This window comes from Spermophilus citellus (genome assembly GCF_964194105.1).
Source record: "Spermophilus citellus genome assembly, chromosome: 7".
NCBI lineage: Eukaryota > Metazoa > Chordata > Mammalia > Rodentia > Sciuridae > Spermophilus > Spermophilus citellus.
This window is the reverse complement of record NC_138188.1, coordinates 68871131-68885274: the sequence shown is the minus strand read 5'-3', so window position 1 is coordinate 68885274 and position 14144 is coordinate 68871131. Positions and strand designations below refer to the sequence as shown.

The following is a 14144-nucleotide window of genomic DNA, read 5'->3' as shown; positions in this document are numbered from 1 at the left end:
ATACATATTAAGCTCACCTTTACTTGATAATTGTGACAGGAACCTCAACCCAAACGTCTTGTCTTGTTTCTTGTTACTGGCAGGGTGTCATGGAGCTGTATCCTCCCTGAGGACAAAGGACATGGCTGCCCAGCTGAGCCTCTAGTGAACAGGCAGGGTGTTCTGACTGCAGGAAGCTCTCTGGCTGAGAGACAGAGGGGGAAATACTAGGCTATGAAAGCTGAGGTAGTGCTGTCAGAACACAAGGCAGAGCAAAGCACAAGTGACACCAAAAAGAACAATAATCTATGAAGAAAGAAAAATCATGCTTGTGATTGTTCAAGATTCTACTTAATGACAACATGAGGCCCCAGTAGGTAAACATTCCACAGGGTTTCATGTTTTCCTCTGAGAACGCTCTCTGCTAAACTGTACAGGCAGCCAAAGGTCTTCATAAAAGACAAATGGGGGAAAATTATATACATAATATGATTATATAGATGATCATATATACACACACACATATATATATATATATATATATATCATCCCTACTCTTTCAGAGTCACTTGTAATACAAAACATTGAACGTGATCATTATAGAATAAAATCTATCCTCAAAATCCAAATTTATTTATATTTTAATTTTCACTGAAACAAAGTTAATTCCCTACTAAAAAAAAAAAAAAAGTAAAGCAACAGAATCCCCTTTGCCCTACTTTGCAAAAAAGGAGAAAGGGAATCCTTCTATTGTAAGTGGAGCCTCCATCTATATGTACACAGAGGAGTTGAGTTGTCCAGGTGGTGCCCGGTACAGGGGAATCTGGGCCATGTGATGGTGGGGAGGCTGGTAAGTGAAGAGAGGCACTCACAGGCTGCTTGGCTGCCTAGTTTAGAGTAGCCCAGAAGCTTTAGGATCTGCTTGGATTGCAAATTAGCGTGCCACAGAAAGATACCAATTCTTCTTGATGGAAGTGTTGAGGGAGGCCTGACTGCTCACTGGAGGAACGATGGTGAGCTGAGGTAGACAGAAGGTGGGAACTTGGGAGCAAAGGACATCAGAGCTAGCGATGGGCATTACTGTTCCCAGAGATGCCCCACAGGGACATAGCTGCTCCGGGGAGGCCTAGAGTCCAAATTAGAAAGCATACATATGTTGTTCTTATAATTCCTCAGCGCTCCCTCTTCCTTTCCCTGGAGCAACTTACTACTGCAATTTGGCAGAGTTACACTTTTGTCCCAGTGTCACCCCTTTGTTTTTCATACTTATGCCCCTATTCCCTCCTCTTCCTTTTACCTTCCTGTTTTAGTGAGATTCTTCAGCACTGTGACCAAAACACCCCAAAAGAACAATTTTAGAGGAGGAACAGTTCTTTGGCACTCAGGGATTCAGTCCACAGATGGGCTACTTGATTGCTCTGAGCCTGAGGTGAGACAGAACATCAGGCAGGGTAGGAGGATGTGGAGGAGGAAAGCTCCTCAGGAAACAGAGAGAGAGAGCTCCAGTCTCCTGGGACAAAATATGAAAACCCTAGGTGCACCTCTGCAGTCACATCCTACCTGCCCACAGTTAGTACCCAGTTCATCCACATCAATGTATTCATCCACTGATAAGGTTAAGGCTCTCATAACTCAATCATTTCACCTCTGAAAATCCTCTCACTGTTTGACACATGCAATTTGGGGAAAACTGGGTATCTAAACCGTAACACTTCCCACTTTGATGAACTGGGACAGAAGGTTCTAAAGAAGGAGTCCAGAAGGTTTTGGGGAGAACAGAACAGGAACTCTCTGGTGAGAAGAAAAAATAAATAAATGGAAGATGTCTGGGGCATCCTTCCAAGACTAGGAGAGGCTATTTCATTTCCCTTTGGGGGTAACTATTCAGATGACCTTTGCCTCAAAGTAAAGGGAGGAAGAGTAAAGTGGAGTGTAGACAACTATAGCCATTGTTGCCTCATTGGATTTTCTACTTTTGAAAATTGTAATTACTGTAACAATGACTCCAGATCCTTTTCTAGTTAGATTATTTTTTGTCATTGTTTAAATCTGATTTTTGCAACATTTTATAGGCTTTAATGAAAATTATTCATCATATTTCTCTAATGATCTTGTTACCTAGATACTGAATGAACAGGATTAGAATAAAGAAACAAGTAGCTCTTGGATTAAAAATTATTTTAAAAAGAACTTTGTCAAAATTACCTCATTTTGATAAATGAAACAGAATCGAAAATTAATGCTACAACAGTTTTACATTGATAAGATCTTAATTTTGACTGAAAACAACTTTGCATGTAAGCAACCATCTGGATAAAATGTTTAAAATTCAAAAATGTAAAAAAAATGTGAATCACTTTGTCTACACAAATTCAATTCTTGAGTATTTAAAAATATATTGGACTAATCTTATCTTGATGGAAAAGTACTTAGAAAGAAATTTTAAAATTTTGGAGAGCAGAGAGAATCCATGTTTGTCAGAAGGAACGTTGTGGTGAAGATGGATATCACACAACATTTGATTTTGATTTGAACAGGAGCTTCAGCACACCAAACTTGGACAAGCTATTGAATCTTAATAAACAATAATGTTTTAACCTTTAAAAATAGGCACAATGATTGCACAATTTTGAGACAGTTATGGAGCTACAGTAAAAAGCCAAAGTGTCCTTGGTGTCTTAAGAATTTAAGCCCATTTTGATCCTCAGAACATGAAAATTCTGCTCTGTGTTCATGTTCTTGAATGTTTCCTTTGCTGTGAAAAAGATTTTTAGTTTGATAACATCCTGTTTATTCTTTGTTTTCCCTAAATTTGTGTGTTCTAGTCCATACAAATATTTTAGAATATGCCCTTATTTGGAAATAGTGTTGTTGTGATGCATTACAAGAGGAGGCATTAGAGAGTCAAGATGAATTGGGTTCTAATTAAATATACCTGGTGTCTTTATTTTTTAAAAGGTGGGAGAGCAATAATTTGAACACAGGCCTATGAATGCCACGTGAAGAGATAAAAAGAGAAGAGGAAACCAGAATTAGACAGGCAGTCAGTATAGATAGGTAAATCGAATCAGGTGATTCAAGGAGGCCAATTTTGAGTGAGTCTGGCAAGTTGGAGACTGTCTGCTGAGGGACTGAAGTGTTAATTCCTTCTGAGCCCTTCCTCCACCCTTATCCAGAACCCGCCCCTGCTCTAACCTGTTGCTAAGGTAACCTGTCTCAGGAGTTGCCCTTCCCTACGAGGAGCTGTAAAGTTGTTAATTAATGCATCCTGGGCTACACTATCCTGCCCTTCCCCCTTTAGCCCACCTGTTTCCCACCTTTTGGCCATCCCAATGAGCATTCTGGGCCTAGTCACCAATGAAGGAGGGAGAAAGATAAGCAGAAGAAGGAAGGAGAACAAAGGAAGCCTAGAACATATAAAAAGTGCAGAACACCTGCTTCTTGGGATACCAGGATACCAACTATGGCCTCCTTCTCCCTCCTGGGAGAAGTCTATGTTACCCTTTTTAAATAAATCCTGCTTATATCAGAGAAAACATTCTGCATTTGTTTTTTGGGAATTGGCTAACTTAGCATTATCTTCTCTAACTCCATCCATTTACCTGCAAATGCCATGATTTTATTCTCTTTTATTACTGAGTAATATTCCATTGTGTACATGTGCCACATTTTTTTAATCCATTCATCTACTGAAGGACATCTAGGTTGGTTGGGGTAGGAAGGGGGAGCATGGAAGGAATAGAGGAACTCTAGATAGCATAGAGGGGTAGGAGGGAGAGGGAGGGGGCAGGGGTTTAGCAATAATGGTAGAATGTGATGGTCATCATTATCCACAGTACATGTATGAAGATATGAATTGGTGTGAATATAATTTGTATGAAACCAGAGATATGAAAAATTGTGCTCTATATGTGTAATATAAATTGTAATGTTTTCTGATGTCATTAATTTTTTTTAAAAAAAATCAATAAAAAATAATAAACCCTGCATTATATGCTTGCCTTGGCGTGCTTCTCTAATGTTCACACTTCAACATGTGAGGAAGCAGAACTCGTCACTGATAACCGGCGGTATCAAAAATAGCCATCTGTGAGTCAAGAAGGGAGACCTAAAATTATTTTTCTCCATATCCATTAGAAGGTAATAACTCTACTGACACCTTAATCTCAGATTGTAACTTCCAAAACTGTAAAGCAAAACAAATTCTGTTAAGCTATGCAGGTTATGGACTTTGTAATGGCAACCCAGCCAACCAACCCAGTGACAAATTAATATAGATGTTTTACAAATGCAATTAGGGTGAATTCATACTGAATTCGGGTAGTACCTAAATCTAATGATTAACATCCTTATAAGAAGACCATGTGAATATACAAGACACAGGGACACACATAGAGAAGAAAGACATGCGACTATAGAAGCAGAAATTGGAATGGTGCAATTATAAGTGAAGAGGCACCAAGTTCTGCTGTCAATCATCAGAGGCTGCAAGAGGCAGGGAGATGATCCATCAGAGCCTCCAGAAGGAGTCAACCACTCTTAACTCCTTTACAGATATCTCAGCTAAATAACTGGGAGAGAATAAGTCTGTTGTTTTGTGCCACACAATTAGTTATGGTGACCCTGGGCAACTAATGCAGGAAGTCTTCCATTATGTATCCTGTTCACTTATGAAGGGCTATGTGAAGATCAGCCTGGCCCAGGAAGACACTTTGTGGTACCTCACAAAGCTGAGCTTAAGAAGTAAAGAGTAGAATGGTGGTTACAAGAGGATGCGAGACAAGGGAGATGGGGAGAGGTGGATCAATGGGCACTAAGTTATAGTTAGGGGCAAGAGGTTCTGGTGTGTTATTATTGAACAGAACTGTGACTATCTATAAACAATTATGTATTAAATATTTCAAAAAGCTAGAAGAAAGTAATATGAATGATTTAACCATAAAGAAATGACAGTGTTTGTGGAAATAGATAAGTATAACCTGATTTAAATACTGCATAATGTACACATCTATCAAACATTGCATTACTCCATGTGCAATTTTATCTCTTTATGTATCAGTTAAAAACAAATCAGCTTAGGAACCTACTTCCTCAATAAGACTCTAAAGCACAAGTAGTAAAATAAAGAATCAATAAATGGGATGGTATCAGACTAAAAAGCTTTTTCACAGCAAAGGAAACAATCAAGAACATGAACAGAGAGCTTACAGAATGGGAGAAAATCTTGACCACCAGCACTTCAGACAGAAGAAGAAACACAAATGGTGAAAAAAATATATGAAAAAATGTTCAACATCTCCAGCAATTAGAGAAATATGAATCAAAACTATACTGATAGTCCATCTTACCCCAGTCGGAACTGCAAGTACCAAGAATATAAGCAAAAATAAATGTTGGTGAGGTTGTGGGAAAAAAGGTTCACTTATACATTGCTGGTGGGACTGCAAATGGGTGCAAGTTCTATTGAAAGCAGTATGGACAGTCCTCAGAAAACTTGGAAGGAACCATCATTTGACCCAGTTAACCACTCCTCAGTCTATACCGAAAGGACTTAAAATCAGAATACTACAGCCACTTCAATGTTTATAGCAGCTCAATTCACAATAGCCGAGCTATGGAACCAACCTAAGTGCCCTATAACAGATGAATGGATAAAGAAAATGTGATACACACACACACACACACACACACACACACACACACAATGGAATATTATTCAGCCATAAAGAAGGATGAAATTATGACATTTTCCAGTAAATGGATGGAACTGGAGAATATCATGCTAAGTGAAATAAGCGAGTCCCCCCAAAACCAAAGACAAAATGTTCTTTCTGATATGTAGATGCTAACCCACAACAAGGTAGGGGAAAATTAGAAGTTCATCAAACTACACAAAGGGGAATGAAGGGAAGGTGGGGGGATGGGAACAGAAAAGACAATAGAATGAATTGAACATATCTTTCCTATCCACATATATGAATACACCACCAGTATAACTCCTCATCATTTACAACCATAATAATAGGATCCTAAGTGGAACAAGTTTTACTTATTCTATGTATGTGTAGTATTTCAAAATATACTCTACTGTCATGTAAAATATTTTTAAAATAAATATAAAGAAACAACAAAAAATTAATTAAACAAAAAATAAGATTTATTGTTAAAAATCATGCTTCCACATCTAATCCAGAATTTAATAATGTCCTAACCCAGAAAGAGTTTGTATGGTTGTTATCAGCAGAGTTTTTGAAGTTAGTCATGTCCAAAACTACTTCATAAGGTACCACCATCAAGGAAAAAGGTAAAATGTATTCATAGGAGAAATTTATAAAAGTCCATAAAATTATTAATAAACCCTTTTAGAAAGTACCATAGAAGTCAGTTAAAGCTAAGACTGAATCACAATTATTAAGCTTATAGTATTCTCTATGAAGACAATATGTAAGGGAACAATATTGCACAAGATACAAGAAAGACTAGTTTCTACAAACGATTTATTTTATAGTATAACTCTTTTTTTCTGGTGGCATAAGTCTTAAATGTTTTCAATGTCAACCCTAGTTTCTATAAGAAGAAAGTATCTATTCTCTGGAAAAATTGAGTTGGACACCTATAATGCTCTTTTAATCATCTGATTCAAGAAACTCTCTCTGCCTGTCAATAAACAATGGAACAATTGATGTTGTTCTTGTAAAACTTTACAACCCTTTAGATCTACTTCCTTTCAGAGTTCCAACTTAAGTTGTTCCATGTGCAGAAAACTAAACCATATCTGTCCATAGCTACTTCAAATTCAAATTTGAAGTCAAATCTTTGTTTTCCCATTCATCTTCAAACCCCAAGTGAACCAGATTTTACAACTATTCAGTGTGGGGTGATTTTTCTACTAACAAGTTGGCCACTGATTTCTATATGATCTGCAATCCCAAATAAACAGGATTGGGGTTATTTCTGTTGTTCTGTTTTTGTTTTATTTTAATTCCTCCATTCTAAAGTAATCCCCTAAAAATATATGTGTAGTAAGTTGGCCAAAACATTATGAATATCTGAGCAAGATACTTAACTTCTTTGGTCCTCCATCTCTCCATCTGTAAAGTGAGGATAAGAATCTCACAGGATTGTTATGATTTTAAATAAATTAATATGGCCAAATGCCTAGAATATAGTAAGAGCTCACCAATGTTAATGAATTCTAGCACCTTTCCCCTTAATATTATATATTAAAGAATATCAAAAGAAACAGATGAGAATAGAATCACACTACCACTTCTATCCATGTATTCATGTACTGTGCTTAGCAACATGTTAATTTAAAGTATGTGCCCATGTTCTTTTCAATCCCAAACCCCAATTTTGTGCTGAATCTCATCTTTATCATATATACAAGGATATTTTTCCAGAAGTTCTGCCATCTTTATCCTATATTTTCTTATTTTATTCTATATTTTAATTTTTTCCTACTCCACACAAATATTTCTTTACTTCGTCCATCTTAACCTACAGAAAGGAAAACAAACTTTATTGTCTTCCTCCCTCATTTTTTCTTGCTCTCTTTTAAAACAAAACTCCTTAAACTAATTATTTCTGTGCAGCAGCTCCAAAGTGTCTTCCATGCTCTCTTAGGCCTACTCCAGTGCGTAAGACCACATCACGCCCCAGTTCAATTGCATAAAGTTGATCACCACATCTGCTCTAATTCATTTTCTTCACTTAACTTCTAGGCCAACAAAAACAACAAAAACTTAGGTCTACTTCCTGTTACAGTTTGAATCTTAAATGTGCCTCAAAGGACTCTATGCTAGAGGATGAGTTGCCGGCTGGTAGGAGGTGTTGATGAAAGAAAGTCAGATGATTGGTGTATGCCACTAAAGGGAATACTGGGTCCCAGCTCCTTCCCTTCTTTCATTTCCAAGATACCATAAGGTGAACATGATGCACTCCTTTAGAACTGGCACAAACTGGGCCAAACATGGCTGAAACCTCTGAAAATATGCATATATTCATACACACACACACACACACACACACACACATTTATTCCCATTCAACCTCATGACTTTAAAATCTTTACCTTCTCTGTCACAGCTACTTCCAAATTTATATTTCCTGAACTTGGTAGCACAAAGTTGCTTCAGGACACTGGTTTCTTGACATCTACACTGGAGTGTCTAAATAGCATCTCAAATTTAACATGTCCAAAACTAAACTTACCACCTTTCCACTGAACTAGTTCATAAATCATTTTATATTCCTTTTCCATCCTAATTGATGGTAAATGTATTCTTCCACTTATTAAAAAAAACAAACTAGAATTATTTCAGAGCCTGCATCAAGTTGATCAAGAAATATGATATTCACAATATGTGGAGAATCTACCACTTTCATCATCACTAGTGTGATTTGGGCCTGGACCATGATCAGATCTTGCTGGAATATAACCTTCTTCTCCTGTTTTCCCCATTTCTCCATGTTCTCCCATGACCTACTATCAATACACTGGCCAGTCTCTTTTTAAATCGGAGCATTCTGAATCTTGTTCTCTTTCTCTCCCCATCCCTTTTCCAGATATGATAGACTCCTAATTGTTATTTAAATGTGCAAGACAGAATGACACACTAATAGCCTTCCACTAGTTCTCAGTTTTGCTCTGTCCCCAGATATCTACCTCATTTCCTTCATTTCTTTCTCCAAAAAGGACTACCCTGACCACATTACTTAAAATTACATTCAGCCTCCACATAGGCATTCTCTTTCCTCCATACTCTTGTTATTCTTCACCCTATAACACCTTTTCAATTTAGTTGTTTATTGTGTTTATTGGTTATAATCTGTCTTTACACACTAGGCTATATGCTTCAGGAAGACAGGGATTTTTTTTCCCTCTTTTGTTCAGTGATTTATCTCTTAGGCCTAGAGTAATAATTAGTACAGAGTAAGCACTCAATAAATATTTGTTAAATGAATAAATAAATTAGTTAGAAATGTACGAGCCAGAAAGAAGAGCATTCTGGAATATAACCCCCTTTAAAAAGCCAGAACACCTTGACAGTGATAGTAGTCATTTTACACATATTTAATTAGGGAAAAATCAGTCCCTGTGTTAAACAAACAACCAAATAACTCCTAAATTTGTGGGAAATATCCTGAGCAAGTTAAGTGTCACCTCAAATAAGGATGGTTAAGAGGTTAAAATACTCCTGAAAATCAAGAACAAAATGCTTAAGAAGTGCTGAATTACACCACAGCCATCTATAAACATTCCAACTTTCTGAAAAATAAAAATTGGGGTAAATGAAAGAGTGGGTTAAAGTCTCACGACTATGGAAATGAAAGTCTGCATTCATTTCAGAAGATATATGCAAATAATAGTCAAAGTGCTGCAGGAATACAAGGCTGCACAACTCTGAAGTATCCAGGAGCCAATCAATTTGTGATTCTCTGGGTCCCCTGTTCCTCTTTCTCATGTTTACTGCCAAGTATTTGACCACCTTGCTGTTTGTCAGCAACTCTCACAAGACAGCAACCTGGAGAAACAAAGGGAAACTTAGACAGCTAAAGCTACTCCTTGGTAGTAGCCCAAAAGGACTATTTGGAGATTTTAGTCCAGAGAGTAATAAAAATGTCTGTATATTAAAAGCATTCACTAAAATGGGTACCATGCATGCTTTTGGAAAACAGTTGCTCAGCATGGCTTGGCCCAATTCAATCAAGGTGAACTTTGAGTCTGTCTAAAATACTGTCAACTGACAGAATAAAAAGAACTCTTGATGTATTTGAATGTGCAAAGGAAGAAAGGAAGAAAGAAGAGTGGAGAGATCCATGCTTCTGCAACAGGATTATCTACAGGAGTAAATTTAACATAATGGAACCTTTTCTAACATGGGCAAGATTAAGGTATAAGAATATACTTCTACTTTATTAAAGTATTACTACTATTAAGCAGTAGAAACTGGGTGGAAATAACCGCTTCTCAGAACCTATTTACTTATTCGTAAAATGCATACTAATATACTTTTCTCACAAAGTTGTTGTAATGCTTAAATGGACAAATTATGCAAAACACCTAGTATATAAAGGCAAATATCTTCCCCATCCAAATTTGAGTTTCTATAATACTATCCGCCTGTTTGTGCAAGTGTTGATAGTCATCTTATTCTAAAAATTCATTCTACTTTTCAATTTTGCAAGGATAAAACCCTGAAGAAATATCGAGAGGGTAATTAACATATGGCTAAAACTATCATGGGAAATATAAAAAGATAGATTAAAATGTGCAACTGGGACCTGTTTTAGAATGAGAAGCAATCTATGGATAAAACTGTTTCTTTTCTTCAAATGCACAGGAAAATATTATAAAAACTCTATTTAAAAATTATAATATGGCATCTTGAATGAAGGAGAATATTTTCTTCCTTTTGTATAAATCAGAGTGCAGAAAATGCATGGCTCTTTGTAAAATTACTTGAATGTAAGTTCCAGGGGAAGAGGATTCTTTTTGTTTGTCTCATTCATTGCTGACTCTCCTGAATACTACAAGGGTTATAATTGGCAATTAGGAAGTAGTTCTGAATGAATTCAGATGCACACACTATAGTGTACTTGGCACAGGAATAGGGGTCCATCTGCCTCTTGCAAATGACTGTACATACTTTACAAAAAGAAAGGTAAATAATAACAAGCCAGAATTATTGGCATCAAGAAAAAGGACAGCACAACTACTCTCACAGTTCCTGAACCACCATTTATAAACATCTGGAATTCTGCTGAGGAACTAATAATCCATATATGGTATATATTAGCATATGCATAAATGGATATGAAATGACTAATAATTTCTTGAAACAGGAAAATAATGATTTCTGGAAGTGACCAAAATAGACACTTCATAGTAGAGAAGAAAGAATAAAGATTTGGGCAGAAAAACTTTCTGCTACTCTAAAGCCAACTCTGAAGTTGGTTATTATGTATTTTAAAAATGCTATTTGTATGGAAAAAACATATTTAAATTCTTTGCTTTTCATATTTGGATAATACACAAAGAGCAAATAAGTGACCAGAACCTATTTAAAGTAAAAGGATATATTAAATTCTAAGCAAAATAATTAAAAAATGTTCAAGTAATAATATATAAAAACACAATAGTTTTGGACTGTAAACCATAAAGAGTCAAGCAGGCATCTATAGATATTGTCCTCAGTCCAATTATAAATTGGTTCAAAGTCTGCCAAGATAAATAATATAGCCTACACACCTCTTTGCCAACTGTCTTATAAAGCAGATGGAACCAAAAATCCAAAGAACAGTGAAACATTAAGTTTTAAGAAATCCTTTTCTCTCTGAAGTTGTATGAGAGGAAAGGTCACTTTCTAACTTACTAGCTTAACTTTTGATGCCCTTATCTTTTTCTTGATCATACATATTTTTGTGTATTATGCTCTATTTATGCATTCTTCAATTGCATCTTTATTTATGACTTTGTGAATCAACATCTTTGTGATAGGAGGTGAAAGTCACTTAGCTAATTACACATGCCTGATAAGCTGCATAATAATAACTACTGCAGTATTGTACATTAGTCGGAGGCATGTAAATTACTGCAGTTATTTTCATTGGGGGAAAAACAAAAGACTTGTTTTTAGTTGTTTAAAACACCCCTGTTGCCTTCATTTCTACCTTCATAAGTGTACTGTGCTTTTAACCCAAATTATGGCATCATTTTTAAAAAATGGAAGTTAAATTCCATTCTACCAGTAGTACCAAAGAAACAAGAGCAAGAACAAGACAAATGTCGATTTAAGGCAAATACTTCTGATCCCAGTTGAGAATTTTGTCATTTGAAGTGTCTTTCACATAATGCAATTCCAGGAAAACAGAACAGTTTAGACCCTCCCTGCCCCACAAGAATACAGTAATGAAATCTGACTTGGTCCAGCCCGGAGTTTGGAAGTGCATAGAGGGAGAGAGAGAATGTGCAGCACTAGAATATTAATATGACTTCTGTATGAAGATTGGAAATTCTACAAAGTTATGAATAAGGTCAAAATAACACTTAGGTGATTTACTGTCATAGAAAATCTTCCTCTCCCTATGAGTGATTTACGGAATGTTATATAAAAACAGAGTGTGGACCAGCTACATTCAGATGGAAGCTTGCAGCTGTCAGAGTCTACATTTGCTCAATCTGGCTAGAGGATGATTTGAAGGTTGATTTGATTGTAGCTTCTGAATCATGTTCTTCTCTATGTTTTAAATTGTTTAACATAAATATAAAAATGTTAAAGTAATTTGAAGACAGTCAATATTAAATATAAAAATCCCGTTCCCTTTTGGAATTTTAACTGCAAATGAAAAGGCTCTTGGAAAAAATATTACTTAATAATGCCAATTGCCCAAAATTATGGCAAATTTACCCCGATGAGGAGAAAGTTCATAGGATGTTAGAAAGGAGCTAAAAATAAACAATAAATAAATAAAACTCGGTACTGAACTGATGCATTTGAGGAGGAACACAGATCTGAATCTCTTTAGAAAGAATTCAGAGGTCAAAACTGATCAGGTATTGGGGAGCACTGTGTGTGTTCCTTGCAGGCAACACAATACCCTGAGTATCTCCTTCCCCATAAGCAAACTCAAAGCAGAGATTGAATTCTTGCCGATGCTACCAGCACTACAACATAAGGCATCATCAATGAGCTATGCCAATGTTATTTACTCAGCTGGAGCTCTCCTCAACCATCTTCCTATTCCCTGCCGCACTTCATCAAATTCCAAATATCACCTAATCATTCACTTCCCAGCATCAGCAGATCATCCTTACAGAAGAGAGTGTCTCATTCTTCTTTGGTAAGCTTTTTACCCATTTTTTAATTTTCACTTTTATACATACCTCCTTTTCTACATATTTTCTTGCCGGGCTTTCTGGCACATTCCTTGGATATTCTTTTTACTGAAAAATGAATAGAAGACTAGAAAATAACATGGCGCTCCATCACAGACCGCCGGAACATGCAACACCACTATCTATCTTAATACGCTCCTGCATTTACTGAGTGCGAAAGTTCCCCAATTTGTTGAGCCTGCACATGCAATGAGGAAATGTTGATGCATCTTCTCAGAAGTCATTTGGTAGGAAATGGAAATTAGGAGCCCATTTCTACCTAAATATACGTGCTGTGGAGGTAAGAAAATGAGTAGGCACAGGAAAAAAAAAATAACAGATATATTGACACACATAGACAGAAAGAGCGGCATGCAAGCATGTAAAATATGTCTACATGCTGACAGGAAAAGCCATGCATACTACCAGTATACATCAAGTAATATTGTTAGAATAGAAAAAAATATATATCTCTATGTATATAAATCTCCCTGTTTTTCCTGCAAAAACTCACCATCCTCAGTTGGGACATATATGTTTAAATAAAGGCAGTCTTCACTCTGGTCTTGTACATACGAAGAAACCACATCCAAGTTATTGGTAAACCACACAGGAAGCATGACTTCTGGCAACCTGCCATCAATGATATTCTGGGGACACACAGGAGCAAACTGAGTGGCATTCCTGACATCTGACCAGGGAGACGGTGGTTCTGGAGGCTGAAAACGATGTTCTCCTGTTGGTGGAGCTGCATACGGAACTCCAAGAAACTGAATAACAGGCCCCAAAATTTCATTATTGAGTTCTTTCTTAATCCCTCTTATCTTGCCAAAGTTGGTTGTCACCAGTGGGTCCACATCATCCAATTTTTGTGAGAGCACGTGGGCAGCCTGAATTAAACATCCCAACATACAGAGAGTCAACGAGGCGCCCAATCCCCTGTGTACCAAGCATGCCATCACTGCTCTCCAAACGTAATCTGGCCACATGCATCTGGGCCGTGCCATGATCCCACATTAGTTGTCTAGCTGTCTGGTTACAGTGAGGCAAATGTATTTATATCCACTCGAGACGGACTGTATAATGGTGGAATATGCCTCCAATTCCTCAAAAGTGAGCTGGTCGGGAAAAGTTCAGAACACTCTTCATGCAGCAAGTATCTCCCATTGATTTCACATGTATTGAGGCAGCATCTTCAATCATCTCTATTTATCAGACCATATCCTATTGACCATTCTGTTTTCCATAGTAGCAATTTGGTGAGGGTGGCCATTGACTGTAGATT

The 14144-nt window shown here is 36.8% G+C and overlaps 1 protein-coding gene across 4 annotated transcripts in view; it reads right to left on the bottom strand.

Annotated features, from left to right (window-relative positions):
- NLGN1 (neuroligin 1) overlaps positions 1-13866 on the bottom strand; it is a gene marked incomplete at both ends in the record, with an annotated part of 680233 nt that extends 666367 nt beyond the window's left edge. For 3 of the 4 annotated variants that reach the window (XM_081302241.1, XM_081302243.1, XM_081302244.1), the window contains one exon: positions 13374-13866. In XM_081302241.1, the coding sequence (XP_081158367.1) occupies positions 13374-13866 (493 nt within the window). Of the gene's footprint in view, positions 1-12868; positions 12929-13373 lie in introns of all 4 variants that reach the window. The other variant, XM_081302242.1, reaches the window with a different exon arrangement.
- Between the last annotated feature and the right edge of the window lie 278 nt (positions 13867-14144).